Source organism: Cnephaeus nilssonii, assembly GCF_951640355.1.
Source record: "Cnephaeus nilssonii genome assembly, chromosome: 17".
NCBI lineage: Eukaryota > Metazoa > Chordata > Mammalia > Chiroptera > Vespertilionidae > Cnephaeus > Cnephaeus nilssonii.
Window position 1 is genome coordinate 21,506,229 of NC_137088.1, and position 18,934 is coordinate 21,525,162.

The following is an 18,934-nucleotide window of genomic DNA, read 5'->3' on the forward strand; positions in this document are numbered from 1 at the left end:
ACAGTTAAGAAATTTCAATAAATGTTAGAAAATAGCAAGATGGAGATATGGCAATTGATTTTGCAGAGCAGGAAAACAATGAAGTTTGAGGGGAATCAGGTGGTACTTTCCACCAGAAATGGTCCAGTTTGCCTGGAACAATCTCTGAGAAGCTCAGCCTTTGGGAGAAGGTACAGTAAAGCTTGGATCTGAAAATCGAAGGATTGAAAGTCCATATTCAGTGTGGTTCGGTTTCCAGTTCTCCTTTCCATCCCATGCTACCTCAACTCCCTACCTCTCTGCCCCGGCTTGCACTCCCTTCCACCAAAACTGTGGATTTATTTTCCCAGAGTGGTTATTGGCCTCAAAGACACCAAGCCCAAGATAACACAGGGGGGCAGCTCCAAGCTGAAAATGGGGCATTAAAAGTAAAGTGTACTTCTTGTATTGCCATTTCCCTAGCTTCCTCTCCCAAAGGCCTCTGGAGGGCCAGCAGCCAGGAGGAAAGCCAGCCCTTTCACCAGTAGACAGTGCATACAGAGTCAGTAGAGTATCCTGCTTCAGAGTAGAATTTGGAAGCCATCCTGCTTGGGTTCAGGTATCTGCCAATATATTCTAAATACTTCCATAGGGGAGAAAAGAAGCCACATACCATGGAACAAAATTCAGGACTGCATCAGACTTCTCAACAGCAAGACCATTTTTTATTTTAGTGTTATTTTTTTTGAAATATGTTTTTATTGATTTCAGAGAAAGGAAGGGAGAGGGAGAGAAAGATAGAAACGTTGATGAGAGGGAAACATTGGTTGGCTGCTCCTGAACACCCCCTACTGGGGATTGAGCCTGTAGCCTGGGCATATGCCCTGACCTGGAATTGAACAGGTGCATAGAACAGTGCTCAACCAACTGAACCACACCAGACAGGCAAGACCATCTCTTAAAGGACATTGGCATAATGCCTTCAAAATTCAGAAAGAAAATTACATATTTGCTACCTTGTATTCTATACCAAGTCATACTATTAACCAATGTAAGAGTAGAATAAAGACATTTTCAAGGATGTAAGGAATTGTAATTGGCTTTTTATGCATTATAATGAGTAAAGAATTTTCTTCAGGGAAATGGGGGAGTAAACCCAAAAGGAGGAGTAGATGGGAGGATGGGCAGTCTAACTCTGAAGAAAGGCAAAGGAAAAATTCTCAGGACAAGACCTCTGCACCAGACCTAAAGAGCACCCAGATGAGATCGAAGACATAACTGTCAGCTGCCTTGAAATGATAAAAGGGAAATAGATAAGCGGTGCATTGCTGGGAATGAACCGTTATAATCTTTGCCTTGCGCAAAGAAAGGAAGATAAAATCCAAATTTGAATCAAGTGAACAGTGGACATTCACTGAAGGAGCTGGGCCCATGGGTGATGTGTTTGCATATACCAAAAGTTAGGGTGTTGGTGGAAACATACCCCCACACAAACACACCCATGCGCTTGGAATTACCTAACATTTTTTCCTGAGTTTAGCTTGAATATAGCCATGTCCCCATTGTACTGATATGAACTCTGACAAGATTATTTCTGAAAGTGGATTCCCTTAGCTTTTCACAGAGCTCATGTGATTGGATTACAATGCTAGCACTATATATACTTAGAATTTAATGTTTATATTATATATTAAGATTGCTTTAGATTTGCAATTTGTTCTTACTTTTTCCCTCAATTGTGTTAAGTAGCTGAAAGTAACTTTTGTAGCATTAGAAGCATAGGTAATTTTGAAATAAATTTCATTCTTCAAAATGTTACCCCCAAGCCCTTCTACCTTTCCTACCCCTCACCCTCCATTTCCCCCACAATGATTAACTATGAGGCTTTTTTGTTGTTGTTGTTCTTAGGCAGGGAAAGTTATTCCGATTGGATACAGAGTTGCAACCTGCTTGACTGAAAAACTTCCAAGGGTGAGCATTTTCAATATGCATTTGTGTTTATATTTTTACCTTGAATGTGAACATTGGAAGATAGACAACTCTCAACATTCCTTGTGCAGGTTGTTTAAACTTAATGTGTTGCATTTAGATTTGGATTCTTTATTGTATTTTGAGGTCTTCTATAGATTTTATCCAAGGAAGTGAAAATTCTAGTTCTATGATTTCCAGCTTTATAAAAAGCTACAGAGGGGATTCCATTTATTTCAAAAGGAAATATTTATGGTATGCTTTCTAACCTGAATACTTCCTGATTGTTCTCTAAATGTAACTTTTAAAATAAATTATTTATTTCCATTAAAAAAACAAATCTCAGGAAATATTATTATTTGGAGCTGTAGGTCCCCATGTGCTTACTATATGCATGCAATGAAAGGTGTTCATTGATTGGTATAGATCAGCAATTTTCAACCTTTTTCTTTTCATCTCATGGTGAGACAGGCCAGTAAGCCAGGACAAGTGGAATAGAGAAGCTGAGATAAGAAAATTAAACAAGGCCAAACAGTTTGGGCAGCTTGCAGGGGCAGCTTGCAACAAGACTTTATCTTCCCCAACCAAGGACACTTGAGAGCAAATTATTAATACCTCTCCTCTCTAGTAAGAGAATACATAGCTTAAATCACTTGGAACTGCTAAGGCAGGAGGGGGTAAGGGGGAAGGAGAAAAGGGGTAATTTTATCTCACTCACTGAACAAGGAAGTCAGCAGTCTTGGGATTTTCCAACATAAAATTGCCAGATGTTCTCATAAATTCTGGGAAAGCCATGACAAAGTAATCTAGTCTGTGCCCAAGATATCCGGCAGTGGAACCTTGAAACCTGTAGACAGAGAAGTATAAAACCCTAAACCTCCACTAGGCAGGACACTCATATTAGCTGGGTGCTCACTTGTGGTTTACGCCAAGTATATATTTTTTTCTTTTTTCTTTTTTTAATATATTTTATTGATTTTTTACAGAGAGGAAGAGAGAGGGATAGAGAGTTAGAAACATCGATGAGAGAGAAACATTGATCAGCTGCCTCTTGCACACCCGCTACTGGGGATGTGCCCGCAACCAAGGTACATTCCCTTGACCGGAATTGAACCTGGGACCCTTGAGTCCACAGGCCGACGCTCTATCCACTGAGCCAAACTGGTTTTGGCTATGCCAAGTATATTTTTAATAAATTTGCTTGCCTTGCTTGCTTAATACATTCAATGCTACAATACCGCTGTCCACTGTCACTCCTACGAGATTGATAAAAACTGAGGAGGGGACAGCCGTCTTCCTCAGACTCAGGGGCTGTCCGATAACAGCTTTTCTGGGTCCAATAACAATGGCACACATAAAGTAACAACTAAAATTCTGTGGCACATCAAAAAAATATATTTTTTGCCGACCTGAGAAAAAAATAGATCTAAGTGTGATTCAGTCATACCAGATGGCTATTGTTGTGTTGACTGTTGTCATTTTTTTTATTTGACAATCTAAGGGAAAAGAGGTCAGTGCCCCTGACTAAATAGTCAGGTATTGCATGTTTCAAAAGTACTTGTAGCACACTGGTTGAAAATCTTTGATATAGATCAGTCCTAATATTTTAAAAACTGTACTTGATAATTCTATTTTCTTGTCTCACTGTTTGTAGCCAATTACTCCACCTGAGGCAAAAAAATTTTTCAACTTCAGATATCCACCTGCTGGAGCCGAAAGAGTATTTTATGGCAGAGCAAATGACCCTCAAATTGCACCGTATTTGACACATGGAATAAGATCTAAAGCTTCACTACCGGTAACTTCTTTTTCTTTTTTCCCCTGTATATTACTACTGACTTACCAAGATGAAAATTCACAAATGAGGTATTAATGAAATCACCAGTTCCACTCGTCTTTCCACCCTACATCTTGAGCACTGGAAAAAAAAAAAAAATCTGGCGACTCCTGTCTTTCCCTTTCCCTTCTTCTTCCCCCCAGGTGCATCACCTTTACCTTTCTCTCTCCTAAGCTCCAAGGGCCCTTCTTTTGCCTCTTATTCTCTAAGCCCATTTCTTCTATGGCTCACTTCTACCTCTGTGACTTTCTAAATGAACTGGCTCTAAAGTTTTTTGGGGAGAGGGAAATGCAAGAAGTAGCAGCCAAAAGAATGTGGAAAAATTAATGGTTTAAAGTTACAAGCTTGATATTCTCCCCTCAGATATTAAAAGCCAAGTTGCACTCCATATTCTGACAGTAATAAGAAATGCTGTCAGTCTTTGTAGGGAACAACAAAGGGTGGGTGATTATTGCCTAGAGGTACTACAAAGTGCTTAGATATTTGAGCGGAGATGTCCATTCATTAAACGGACAATCTAGGTTCAGAAAAAAACATTTGTTGAATTCATGTGTTTCTTTTGTTTGGCATTCCCATTTTTTTCTGGAATATTGGAGTCAAGTAACCTGGGAGCTCCTCTCATAAGTCTTTTAACCCCCCTGAAACCTTTTAACCCCTTTGAAAGTTCATGTTTAGGCATGTTTAAGCTTCATAGTCCCAACTCTTACAGTTCCTTTGAAGGTGAGCAAAGCAGTGATGAGGAATTATTTTTCTACAATCATATTTTCTTTCTCTAGCATTGATTTAGAGTGTCAGCTTTTAGATTTTTGCTTCTTTTGTTCTTACATCTGTGCTTTGTATGATTTCTTTAGGCAAAGGTATTGATAAACCCACAGCCTATTACAACATTCCAACAGAAAATTAAAGATAAAAAGGAATCAATATATTTTAGTAATCAACGAGCACCATTAGGAAAATCTCATGATCAATCACCAGGATTACCTAAAGGCCTGGATGTACTCAATACAACATTTGGAACAACAGTCATCAGAGGTAGTAAATAAAATAAGGGATGGGAGGGGTAGCAAAATAATTCTCAGAAAATTGGATTAAATATCCCATTGTTACATTGTTTGGTGGCGGTGGTGCCAACGATGACTGAAGAATGAGAGATGGGATCATAGCAACAAAGCTACTCTTAGACCCAGAAACCTTAGAGTTTATGTGTGCCAGGCAGTAAAAATTCAGGTTTTGAAGTGGAGATTCGGTGAGCATAGTAGAGATGATATAAAGACTGGAAAGAGAGTCCTGGCTGGGTATCTCAGTTGGTTAGAGTGTCATCTCCATATGCCAAGGACCAAGGTTCCATCCCCAGTTGGGGCACATACAAGAAGCAGCCAATAAATAATTATTAAAAAAAGGACAGGAAAGTTGGCATTGGGACCAGCAGCATAGGCTGCAATCCCTTCTCCCTGTATGTCCATTTGTGGCTGTTTTTTTCTTTTTCTTCGCTAATGCCCCTGATGTGTTCTTACGTCTGAACTCTTTATGAAACTCTTCCATAAAGTAGGTCAAGCAACAAATAAGTTTGGTAAACGCTGACACCTCCTTCTGCACATGCAGATCCCCAGTGTCTACCACATATTAACAGACACAGGCAGTGTATAGAGCAGACTTGTCTTCTCATTTTGAGAGGGAGTGGAGCACATCTTTCAACAAACAACAGTGTATAATTTAATTGATCATAGGCCATTATTTCTTCTGAAGCCCCAGCTTCCTGCCCTGTTGTCAGGCACCTTTCTTTACATGTTTCTCACATTTATCTTCTATCTTTTTCAGGTTTCTACCCTCTTTCGAGTCTTTACAGGAGACCTCAAATTCCATTTTTGTCCTGCAGAGAAATTCAGTTCTCTTTGTCTTTCTGCACTCATTAAGGCTCTGCTCCAGGACTTTTTTCACCAAAAAGTCCATCAGATTACTTCCCTTAGCATAGTAACATCCACCCTGGATATAAATTATGCCACTCCCTTGGAATGCAAAATATGCAGTTGTATTTTATTGTATCAGATCTCAAGTTAAAATTTGAAATACGGAAAATGTATTTTAGAACCGATAAAATATCTTTTTTTAAATAGAATTAAAAATTGTATTTATGTAGGCATGGCATTACAGTGTTACAGTAATGATATCATAAGTGCTGTCTAGGACTAGCTCATTTAATAAGGAAAGTACTGTCTAGGTGTACCTCACTTAAATAAATCATGTTCCAAAATGTGTATATGTGTGTTAATAAGTATAGTGGTTCATCTAGTAGAAAGAAGTACTGCTTTACAGTATTATTTTGAGTATGACCACCTTCTGGTACTCTTTTTGTTGTTAATCCTCACCCTAGGATATTTTTCCATTAATTTTTAGGGCGAGTGGAAGAGAGAAAGAGAGAAACAGCAATGTGAAAGAAGCACATCTAGCACAAACCGGTTTGTCTCAGTGGATAGAGCGTCGGCCTGCGGACTCAAAGGTCCCAGGTTCAATTTCTGTCAAGGGCATGTACCTTGGTTTCGGGCACATCCCCAGTAGGGGGTGTGCAGGAGGCAGCTGATTGATGTTTCTCTCTCATCGATGTTTCTAACTCTCTCTCCCTCTCCCTTTCTCTCTGTAAAAAAATCAATAAAATAAATTAAAAAAAAGAAGAAGCACATCTATTGGTTGCCTCCTGCATGCACCCTGACCCAGGCCCTGGCTGGGGAGGAGCCTGGATTCAAGCCCTTGATCAGAATTGAACCCCAGACCCTTTGGTCTACCGGCCGATGCTGTATCCACTGAGCCAAACCTGGCTAGGGCTGGTATTCTTAACTGTTTACAGACCTCAGTTCTGGCAGAAAGTCCAAAAGAAAGAAAATATGTTGTTAGGTTAAAAGGGAAGAGTGAAATTTTAAATAGATTTATATTTTATAATTATTATAATATATCATTAATTATATATTAATATTAATTGTATGATAAATATATCAATGGTTATAGATTTAGTTAATGTATTTATTATAATTATACTAGAGGCCCAGTGCATGATTGAATCATGCACGTCAGGGTCCCGATGGACTCACCATCATGTATCCCAGCAGGCCAGGCGGCACCTCCACCTCCTCGCCCCTCAGACTGCGGCCCTTCGAGTCCATCGGGACCCTGACGGATGGCCGGGGTGAAAAAGCGCCCCACAGGGGCGGGCCGGTTAACCCGGACTTCACAGGGCAGGAGGTGCAGCGTGTACGCAGAGCGACGGGGCATAGGTGGATGCGGTGCTTCTCCATGTCTTCCTCGTCGCTGCTCTCCATCCTCTGCCGGGTTTCCGTGGCTAGCTGACTGAGGCCAGAGCTCGCTCCCCCACTTTTGATGATCCGCGGCCGCTGAGGGGGTCTCCCCTGCTGTTCAGAGGCGCAGGGGGTGGGACCCCCTCAGCGGCCTGGATCTGGCCGTTGAGAGGCACAGGGGGCGGGAGTCCCGCCCCCTGTGCCTCTCAACAGCAGCGTAGCCCCGCTCAGTGGCAGCGGATCCGTGCCTCTCAATGGCCGGATAGGCCACCCTGAGTCCCGCCCCCCAGCCTCTGCCGCCCAATCGTGGGCGTAGCGGAGTGATGGTAATTTACATGGTACGCTATTATTAGATAGGATTCAACCAAACAGTGGAATGATTGGCAGAACGACCAGTCGCTATGACATGCACTGACCACCAGGGGGCAGACGCTGAACACAGGAGCTGCCCCCTGATGGTCAGTGCGCTCTCACAGGGGGAGTGCCGCTCAGCCAGAAGCCGGGCCTAAGCCAGCAGTCAGACATTCCCTGAGGGGTCCCAGAGTGCAAGAAGGCACAGGCTGGGTTGAGGGAGCCCCTCCAGTGCATGAATTTTGTGCACCGGGCCTCTAGTTATTATAATATATTAGTGTATATTATTAGTAGTAATCTATGTTGTTATGTTGAAAGAGTAAAATTGTAAGTGGAATTATATTTTAAAATCATTATGTAAAATAATGAAAACAAAATGATTCACTATTGTGGGCCACCACTCCTGAGAAAACAGGTACTAAACAAACAAGTTATAACTCTAGGTTTGGGATCAGTAGGAAGAATAATTTCTTCCTGATTCCAGTGATTTCCCTGGTACTTTTGGCTACTTTGAAGATGGATATTCAGATCTAAACAGACTCAGGGTGTATGTTCCAGTCTACAGCCGCCAAAATTTGCACCAAGGCTCCCTCACATGGCATCAGGGTGTTTGAAACTGATTTGTGATTCAAATTTGCTTAGATCATCATGAGAAGTCTGGAGCAAACTAAAATCACAATTGTCTGGAGAGTCGCAGAATTGGGAATTTAACTGGGCTTGGAATATGGCTCAGGACAACCTAAATGGTTAACTAGTATAGAGTTTTGATATTCTTCAGACTTCTAGGGAATGAGCCAGGTCAAATGAGGGTTCCTAAAACAGTAACATCTAGATTATGTCCCAACAACCTTGATAAATCTTCATTTATATTGGCTTTGTGTTCTAGGGTGGCCATGTGGCTTATGCATTCAGCTTCACTTTGTCATTTGTTCTACTTAATTTAAATATAAATAGATATTTAAAAATTATATATTTTTATTGATTTCAGAGAGGAAGGGAGAGGGAGAGAGAGATGGAAACATCAGTGATGAGAGAGAATCATTGATTGGCTGCCTCTTGCACCCGCACCCTGAGCATGTGACCGGAATCAAACCCAGGACCCTTCAGTCCCCAGGCCGACACTCTATCCACTGAGCCAAACCAACTAGGGCTATAAATAGATTTTTAAAATACCTTAAAACTGATGTGATTAATCCTTTCTTCAGATATATCTGCTCGAGATGTGGTGAATCCACCGAAGCCCTATCATGAAGTATTTAAAGAAGGAGAGGAAGGGCATGACCTATATGTTGTTTCTCACAATGATTACTATGTGGGTAAGTGTCCTCCAGTATAAAATAGGCCTGACAATATGGGACTCTCAGATTTGTGAAGAGGAATAAAAGAGATAATGTGCATAAAGTTAAGTGCCTGGCATATCATGGGTGATCAATAAATAATAACATTTTAAAAAATAAGGTCATCAACCCCCATAGCTGGGACCACATATCCTTACACATTTTGTATATAAAATGTAGAAAATGTATGTATCATTAAAATGAAAAGACAGGTAAGAGAGATTAAATGTTAGATAGTGTTATTTTGTTTTGTGAAGAGGAATAAAAGAGATAATGTGCATAAAGTTAAGTGCCTGGCATATCATGGGTGATCAATAAATAATAACATTTTAAAAAATAAGGTCATCAACCCCCATAGCTGGGACCACATATCCTTACACATTTTGTATATAAAATGTAGAAAATGTATGTATCATTAAAATGAAAAGACAGGTAAGAGAGATTAAATGTTAGATAGTGTTATTTTGTTTTAGTGGTTTTAGGCTTTAAAATACTGTTCTTTTTTTAAATGTCAGGATTATTCTAAGTGCTTAGCTTTATATGAGGAATATTGATTGGGTAATGGTTAAGTGAACAACTTCTGAATCAGATATATCTGGTTCAAATTATAGCTCTTCTTTTAGACCTTGGGTATTTTAATTGTCCTATTAACATATAGTCTCTTAAATGGGGATAATAATATTGTGAGGATTAAGTGAGTGCTTGCAAAAGGCTTAGCATGGTGCCTGGAATATGGTAAAAGCTCAATAGGTATTAGTATTAAGTCATTTTGATTAATAGTAACATATTACTAGAATTATTCTACAGCACAGCTGAAAGGCATTAAATGTTTATAGTGCTATAAAACACAAATTAATTGTTAATGTGTTGATGTGTAAGTAGAATCTTGATATGATAGAGGGTTGAGAATTAGACTCTGATATGTGTCCTGAGAAAGCTGCTGAATTGTGAATGATTCATGAACTCAACTTCCATTAGCTAGGAGCAAGACTCTCCCTTGATTGCAGCTCAAGGCACCCCTCTCCCTTGCTCCTTCTTTATTTCTTTACTTTTTCTCCTCCACCACCTTACTCCCTGTCTATGCTCTTCCTTCTAAACTTTCCTCATAGCTGGGACTTGTATCCTATGCTGATTGTTCCACTGTCTGGAATCTGCCATTCTCCTCTTTTATGACCAATATCTGCTGGTTCCCTACACTCTAATAGGATCCTAGTCTTGAGATTTGTCTCTGCCTTGCCATTCAGACTGCCACTGCTGCCACCCGCTTGGTCACCATGTTCCTTCTCACAACCTTGACTTCTCTATCTCTACCCCCTCTACTTTCTGACTCTCTCCCTCCCTTTCTTCCTTTCCTCCCTCTAGTCCTCTCTTCCTTTTTTCCTCCTTCCCTCCCTTCCTTTCTTGTGAAAATATTTTATTTACTTTTTGGAAAAAGTTTAGCATCTCTCACACAATCTAATCCAATGCCTTTTAGTTGTTTTTTAAAAAAACTGTATGAATGAATGTATACAGACAGCCTACAATGAGATATCTTAGATGCATTTAGCAATTGGAGGTAAATGAGTGTAGATTAAAAAAATATATTTTGAAGAACTTAGCTTCATTTGCTTATTTTTACAGATGTTTCATTAGCCTCTTGAAAAGTCATGAAATCCAATCTTTTAAATATTGTCCTTATTTTTTATAATGAAATTATTTCCATTTTTATTATAAAAATACATAATATTATGTATAATTTAAATATAAAAAATGATGAAAAAGTAAATGTAACCTTAAAATCCCATTCATCAGAGATGACTATAGTTTTAATATTAAACATCTTTCTAATCCACTATTCATTGAGCTATCTTTAGTTAAATGTGATCTTATTCTCAATGTTTGTGGGGAACCTGCTATATACATTAAACATTTTTTTTAACTTAATATGTCAAGGACACTATTCAATAGGTACACATCTACAACTTCTTTTAAATACACTTAATTTAAATCATTACTAAAGTAATAGGTATTTCTTTTATAAATTGCAAGCTACAGAGAAATACATAAAGTACAGTGAAAATCTCCCACAGCTCCCAATCTTGCACAGATGATACTCTCATAGCTGTATTTGCTCATTCATATATGAGTATATGTGTGTGTTTTGTTCTGTATATATGTTTTTTCCTATTTGCTTTCTCCCCCGTTGTATGAAATATCTTGGTTATCTTTTCATGTGCATTTCAATATTATATTTTTCAATATTAAAAAATATTGTTTATATATCTTTGTGACTATAATCTATTTCCTTAGGATACATATCTATATTTCTGAGCATCTGAAATTTTCACTCTTAGAGTCTAACTGGTCTCCTGAATAGCTTCCCCAATTTGCCCTCACACCCACAGAATATGAGAATTTTCACTTCCCCACGTCTTCCCATATAGTGAGTTTGCCAGTCTTCTTCTTCTTTTTTTTTAATACTGACCCAAGGATATTTTTCCATTGATTTTTAGAGAGAGTGGAAGAGAAGGGGAAAACAGTGAGAAATATTGATGCGAGAGAAACACATTGATTGGTTGCCTCCTGCAGGAGCCCCCGACCAGGGTCTGGGCCGGGGAGGAGCCTGCAACCAAGGTACATGCCCTTGACCGGAATCAAACCAGGCCAACGCTCTATCCTCTGACCCAAACTGGCTAGGGCCAATTTTCTTTATTTTTACTTAACTGAGAGACCAATTATAATTTCACATGATTGTTTTTCTTTACATTATTTGGGTTACTAGTGAGTCTGAATATCTTCTCTCCATTTTATCTTAACCTTTGAGCTAATCTCTAGTTTCAGTCTTACTTTCTAATCTAGAAATAGAAACTAATGCTACATTTTGACTTGAAAAGAAAAAACCACAGTATTAAATCTTAAATATAAAAACCTCCCTGTTGTGTTCTCAGCTCTCAATCACCCTTTGAATGTTTCTAATATGAGATAAATGATTTTAGTGAACTGTGAGGGTTTCATTGTTCTGATTATGTCACCAAAGCTCAGTGAAAGCAAGTACAGAACACCAACCTCTCTGATCTTAGCATAATGGGAAGGACTCCTGGGACCCCAAAGCATCGCCCAACCTCCCCAATCTTTAGGATTTCTGTAATGTTAATTGGGTCTGCATTTTTCATCATTTCCCTACTTACTTTCCTAATATTAACACAAGGAACTCTTGTCCCACCAGTCTCCTACTTCACATGGGAGAATGCTTCTGTCATCTGTTGCCAAATATGTGCAGGTCTCTGCACTGTTACAGTTTCATTCTTTGTTCCACTCTCATTTTCAATGTCAATGAGAACATAATGTGCTTCCTTCCAGATAAGGTTATTTGTATTGCAGAAGTTAGAAGTCTCCCCTTTCTTTCCACAGGAGAAGCAAAGAACCGAAAGTATAACCCGTCAACTTTCCATAGGTTTAACCTGTATGGGGTCTCAACACCACATTTTAATGATGGACGAACCATGGCAAAAAGTTTATATTGGCTCCACGAATTACAAATGTAAGTTTAATTATATTGTATCCTGGGGCAAGTGTTAGATATATGACCTATGGGGAGAGAGAGAGAGAGAGAGAGAGAGAGAGAGAGAGACAGACAGAGACAGACAGAGAGACACACACACACAGAGAGAGAGAGACAGACAGAGAGAGAGACAGAGAGATTTGTTGTTCCACTTATTTATGCATTCATTGGTTGCTTCTTATATGTGCCCTAACTGAGTATAGAACCTGAAACCTTGTCATATCAGGAAAATTCTCTAATCAACTGAACTAGGGTTGATTTATTTTTTGAAGAGGTAATACAATGATATGTTTCAGACATAAAATTAAAAGAAAAGATGTAATGATGTATCTTCCAAACTGATCAGTTCCCCCATATATAATCATAATAATTTGTGTGTGTGTGTGTGTGTGTGTAAGTATATATCACTCTAAAATTACTTGGTGATTTTACAAGCAAATATAAAGACATGTATGAATGTTTTTGATCTATGGGATTAACCCTATTGATATTTCTTAAAGATAATGTTTTTTTGTATATGTTTTTTTAAAATATATTTTTATTTATTTCAGAGAGGAAGGGAGAGGGAGAGAGAGAAAGAAATATCAATGATGAGAGAGAACATTGATTGGCTGCCTCCTGCACACCCCCTACTGGGGATCAAGCCCATAACCTGGGCATGTGCCCTTGACTGGAATAGAACCTGGGACCATTCAGTCTGCAGGCCGACGCACTATCCACTGAGCCAAACTAGCTAGGGCTAGATAATGGGTTTTCAGATCTCTACAAAGATAACCATGTCACATATAATTGACCAGTCCTTTATCATTCATCTTTGTTTAATAGTTATTTGGGCCCAAATGGTGTGGCTCAGTGGTTGAATATTGACCTAAGAATCAGGAGGTCATGGTTAGATTCCTGGTCAGGGCACATGCCCAGGTTTCAGGTTTGGTCACCAGCGGGAATCGAGCAGGAGGCAGCCGATCAATGATTCACTCTCATCATTGATGTTTCTCTCGCCCTCTCCCGTCCTCTTTGAAATCAATAAAAATATATTAAAAAAAAAAACCACCTAGGGCAATATTATATGTTAATTATATCTCAGTACAAAATAACTGAATTTATAAAAGCAGGCAATAAGCAGGGTACATTTCTCTCCAACTTGTCTCTATTCAAGAGTAAACATTGTTTATAGAACAATGTTTTATTTGATCATAATTTTTGTATTTTGAAACTTAATTGGAAAATTGTTGCTAAAATAATAGAGTGTTTATTCCTTCAGTTTGTTGGATCTTTAAAAAGAACTCACTACTTTTCAATGTGATTTCTAGTATAAACTTGGAATTAAGCATGTTTGTTTACATTTTAAGGCATCTGAATTTTATATGTACTATTTTTAAAAACAATATTTTTATTGATTTCAGAGAGGAAGGGAGAGGGAGAGACAGATAGAAACATCAATGATGAGAGAGAATCATTGATCAGCCGCCTTCTGCATGCTCCCTACTGGGGAACTGAACCCACAACTCAACATTGAACCATGACCTCCTGGTTCATAGGTCAGCGCTCAACCACTGAGCCATGCTGGCTTGGCTATATGTACTATTTTAACATAAATTTGGTTTATTCTTAACTTTTAAGGGATATATTTCCTCTGTAAAACTACCTCTATGTTATACTGTTGATGACTTTTGGTTTGAAGAATCAGAATCTTCAAATAATAAGTGTGTGTATGAAAAATTTACTGGCATGCAAAGGACTTTATTCTAAGTTGATCAGTGAATGCTGTGAGGTTGTGTAATAATGTTACAATTATTGATATCTATACTAATAAAAGGGTAATATGCTAATTAGACCGGGAGACCTTCTGGACATCCTTTCGGACAAAGCCATGGTGGTGGGGCTGAGGCAGAGGCTGTTAGGGACAATTAGGCTGGCAGGGGAGAGCAGTTGGGGGCAAGCAGGCCGGCAGGGGGGGCAGGTGAGGGCGAGCAGGCTGGCAAGGGGGGCAGTTGGGGGTGAGCTGGCTGGTGAGGGGTGGCAGTTGGGGATGAGCAGGTCGGCAGGGAGGCAGTTGGGGACAAGCAGGCTGGTGGGGTTTCAGTTGGGGGCAAGCAGGCTGGTGGGGGGGCAGTTGGGGGCGAGCAGGCTGGTGTGGGGGGGCAGTTGGGAGCAATCAGTCCAGCAGGGGCGGGCAGTTAGAGGTGATCAGGCCGGGAGGGGGGGGCAGTTGGGGTTGATCAGGCCAGCAGGCAGAGTGGTTAGGGGCGATCAGGCAAGCAGGCAGGTGAGTGGTTAAGAGCCTGTGGTCCCGAATTGCAAGAGGGATGTCCGACTGCCGGTTTAGGTCCTATTGGAGAGGGTGCAGGCCGGGCTGAGGGACACCCCTCCCCATGAATGAATTTCGTGCACCGGGCCACTAGTTCTGACGTAAATGGCTTCTCACAGATACTTTCTGATTCTCCCAGAAACATAATCCAGGCACTATTAGACTGGAGAGAGTAGACTCTGTGATTTATATACTAACCCTTATCATTCTTCCATGTTCCTAATTATGTGTTTTGGAGCTGGTTTTTAGATTGTCAACTTTATTTATTTCAAAATATGGCCTTTAAACTGCCATTGACTTATTCTCACTGTTACCCATATTGTTTTTCCCTTCTTTTTGAACTAATGGAAAGTAAATGAAGAAATAAGAAGTGAATTACTTTATATTTCATTTTTTGTTTCTCCACAGAGTGTCACTCTTCTCCAGAAATTTATTCAGCTTGATATTTCTATAGCACAGGAAATAGTTTTAAAAGAAAATGAAATTTAAGAATTTTATATTCATTGTTTTCAGTCTTGAGCAAAAAAATAGAGAATTTATTAATTCTTATGTTATTGAATAGTAGTGTTATAATTTTACAGTTCTCAAAAAAAACCTTATTCATTTAATCACAATGAAGTAACAACGTTATATTACAGAAAATTGGCAAAATAAAATCACCCATATTTTTGTCACTTTAATTCAGCCATTATTATTTTTAATGTATTTTTTTCTAGTGTGGCTTCCTGTATAGATTTCTGCATAGGTTTCATCAGAGTGCAACCTCATTCTTTATTCTTTTTCATTAACATCAAATAATTTTATATTGCTGTGTATTCTTAATAACCAACATTTAAATTGCATGCAATATTGTTGTTAATATGATACAATATAATCACCCTTGATGATTGAATATTTAGATTTTTTTTTTGCATTATAGTCAATGAGGCTACAAACATTTTTATAAATATAACTTCTCTACATTTTTGTTATGTGGATTATCTTCTTATGATTGGTTCCCAGAGGTAGATAAAAAAGGGAATGAACGTTTTTATGCTTTTTGAATCATATTACCAAATTATTTCCAAAATGATTATAGCAATTTGCACTAGCAATCTAGTGCAAATTGCTATAATTTAGCAAGTGTTTTACCATTCTTTTTGCCAATGTTGAATATTTTCTTTCTCTGTCTCTCTGTCTTACTCTGTCTCTCTTGATGTCTCTCGATCTCTCTGACTTTGTCTCTATGCTAGTGTACTCTGTTAAAAATGGTACTTTGTTGTTTTTTATTTTACATTCTTTCATTACTGGACAGTATTATAATTTCTCTATATATTTGCTTACTAGATGTGAGTTATCTGTTTATATTATTTACTTATTTAATGCTTAATTTTCTTTTAGTAATTTTAAAAGTTAGATTTATAATAATAACATTAACACCTTGGTTTTGTTCATTGAAAACAAATTGAAGTTGGCCTTTTTAAAAAAATATATATTTTATTGATTTTAGAGAGGAAGGAAGAGGGAGAGATAGATAGAAACATCAATGATGAGAGAGAATCATTGATTGGCTGCCTCTTGCACGCCCCCTACTGGGGATCGAGCCTGCAACCCAGGCATGTGCCCTTGGCTGGAATCGAACCTGGGACCTTTCAGTCCGCAGGCTGGCGCTCTATCCATTGAGCCAAACCAGCTAGGGCTGAAGTCGGCCTTCTTATTCTTTCATTAAAATTTCATATTGTATTATTAACTTACCTTTATAATCTATGTATATAAAAGGTTGATATGCTAGGTGTCCGACCGTCCAGGTAATGATGTCACATAGCAACGCGCGGCTTCCTCTCCCTAGTGACTAGCCTCCTTGTAGTTTCTTCAGCCCAGGTGGAAACATTTCACACTTTAACCAAATGTCTGTGAAGCATTTTCCCATGCTTCATCTCATTTGATCCTCACAGAAGTCCTGGAGTAGGTAGATAGGAGACTCGGTGGAATCCTGTTTTCTTTTCATTAGCCAGAAAACAGAGATTTAGAAAGCTTAGAAACTTGACCGGACTGAAAAGAAGTAAGAAATGGTGAACCTTGAAAATGACTTCAGGTTTTCTCACTGTGCAGAATATAGTCAAACACTGCTGCAGTTAAATATTTTACCCTTTGTTCTCCCTGTGTGATCTACAATAATAATCTGCTTCATGTTGATATTTACTGCTGTGTTGCTGACAATTACCTGAAAGAGAAGTTGGGGTGCTTCACTGGGCTGGAAAAAGTTTAGCTAAATCAGAAAGCAGGTCTAATTAAGCAAGTTTATTTTATATCTATAAAAGGCTAAATTGACTCATGCATATGTGATACATATAAAGCTTCACATGCATGTGTTTCAATCTGTCATTGTCGATCGTGAATTTGGTTGACACTTCTATTATAGAAAAAGGGCAAATAGTCCTAACCGGTTTTGTTCAGTGGATAGAGCAACTGCCTGCAGACTGAAGGGTTCCAGGTTCGATTCCGGTCAAGGGCATGTACCTTGGTTGCGGGCACATCCCCCGCAGGAGGCAGCTGAATCGATGGTTCTCTCTCATTGATGTTTCTAACTCTCTATCCCTCTCCCTTCCTCTCTGTAAAAACTCAATAAAATATATTTTTTAAAAAAGAAAAAAGAAAAAAAGAAAAAGCGCAAATAGCGATATTAAAGTATTTCTTCCAATTAATTTCCTTTCAATGTGCATGGATTCGTGCACTGGGCCACTAGTAGAATGATAGAAGAATGAGCATAGAGCTTTCTTTTTAGCATATAATTTATTTTGAAACTGGATTTATTTTCCTGATGGCCCAAAGTATACTGTGATTTTCTTTACCATATGTTTATTTGGCAGCCAAGAATACTTTAGGTGGTGGAGATAACTGACAATTTTCTAATATTGTAGGAAAAGAGGAGCGAAGGTTGTATCCAAGAGAATTGATGATTTCAAAGAAAAGTTTCAACATAAACTTGGGAGAGTCTTTGATCCGTAAGTTAATGATTAACTTCGAATCGAGAGTGTCTGTAGATTGAATTTTAAAAGGACTCTTGTGGTAAATGTTGGCTTGTGTTCTGTTTCTATCTATTAAATAAGAAAGCCATCCTTGTGTGTTTATCTGTCAGCTTCCTCAGGGCCTGTGGTTGCAGGAAAGTGCTGAGTTCTCTGGGATGGAGAGGCATTTGGAGAAGAGGGAGGGGGAACTTTGTGTAAAGCTTTATTTCATTTTCACTTACTGTGTTACATTTTCCTCTCTCTTCCCTGTCTCTGGAGACCTTCTGTTCGATAACGTCATAGTTTCGTTATAGGAGAAAATATGGGCTATTAAAAACATATGGCAAACATATTTTAAATTCCAGGGATGCCATGTGGTGGGTATTTTAACTAAAGGATTTGTTTTCTTGGATAGCATTGCAGAAACAATGAATGTTCATCCGGACCACACATTTGGAGCTTGTCTCCGTCCTGACGACTATGGTAAATACACAGACTTTCTCCTTACAAAACAAACAACACCCCCCCCCCCCCCCCCCCACACACACACACAACGTTATGCAGTTACGTTCACCAGCTCCTCTCAAAGCTTCTAATTTTAGAGGCTTAAAATATCATATGAATATTAATAAGAAAAGTTTGTAACACAAGAAAGAAAAAAAGTTTTTGTGTCATGTTTGAAATAGGCACAAATTAAAGCCGTTGTAATGAATTTCTTCAGTCAATTAGGGCTCACAATTTTATTTAGAAAATAAATGTGGCCTGTATTAAACAAGCCAAAGTGAAGTGGGGCAGCCTTTTAATGAATCAAATATTGTACTAGGCCCTTGCTACTCAAAATGTGGTCTGCAGGCAGGCAGTGTTGTCCTCTGCAAGCTTCTTAGAAATGCAAAATCTCAGGCTCCACCCAGACCTGCCAAGTCAGAAACTCAATTTTTTTTTTCTTTTTTTAATATATTTTATTGATTCTTTACAGAGAGGAAGGGAGAGAGATAGAGAGTTAGAAACATCGATGAGAGAGAAACACCGATCAGCTGCCTCCTGCACACCCCCTAATGGGTATGTGCCCGCAACCAATGTACATGCCCTTGACCGGAATCGAACCTGGGACCTTTCAGTCCGCAGGCCGACGCTCTATCCACTGAGCCAAACCGGTTTCAACCAGAAACTAAATTTTAACAATATTTCCAGATGAATTGTACCCACCCTCTAGTTTGAGAAAGCACTGTACTCTACAATCACATAATTAAGAGCTGCTCTCTTCCTACCAATCATTTAATCAACTTCTAAAAGTGGTTACAGAAACTTAGCAGGGTTTTTTTTAATTTTATTTCTAAGCAAACTTAAAAAAATATTTTTA

The 18,934-nt window shown here is 38.8% G+C and overlaps 1 protein-coding gene across 1 annotated transcript in view; it reads left to right on the plus strand.

Moving 5' to 3' along the window:
* EFHB (EF-hand domain family member B) overlaps positions 1–18,934 on the plus strand; it is a 42,942-nt gene that overhangs the window by 8,570 nt on the left and 15,438 nt on the right. Inside the window, exons 2-8 of the mRNA XM_079795347.1 lie at positions 1,867–1,929; positions 3,581–3,724; positions 4,615–4,795; positions 8,607–8,717; positions 12,129–12,258; positions 17,488–17,571; positions 17,990–18,057. Of these exons, the coding sequence (XP_079651473.1) occupies positions 1,867–1,929; positions 3,581–3,724; positions 4,615–4,795; positions 8,607–8,717; positions 12,129–12,258; positions 17,488–17,571; positions 17,990–18,057 (781 nt within the window). The remainder of the gene's footprint in view (positions 1–1,866; positions 1,930–3,580; positions 3,725–4,614; positions 4,796–8,606; positions 8,718–12,128; positions 12,259–17,487; positions 17,572–17,989; positions 18,058–18,934) is intronic.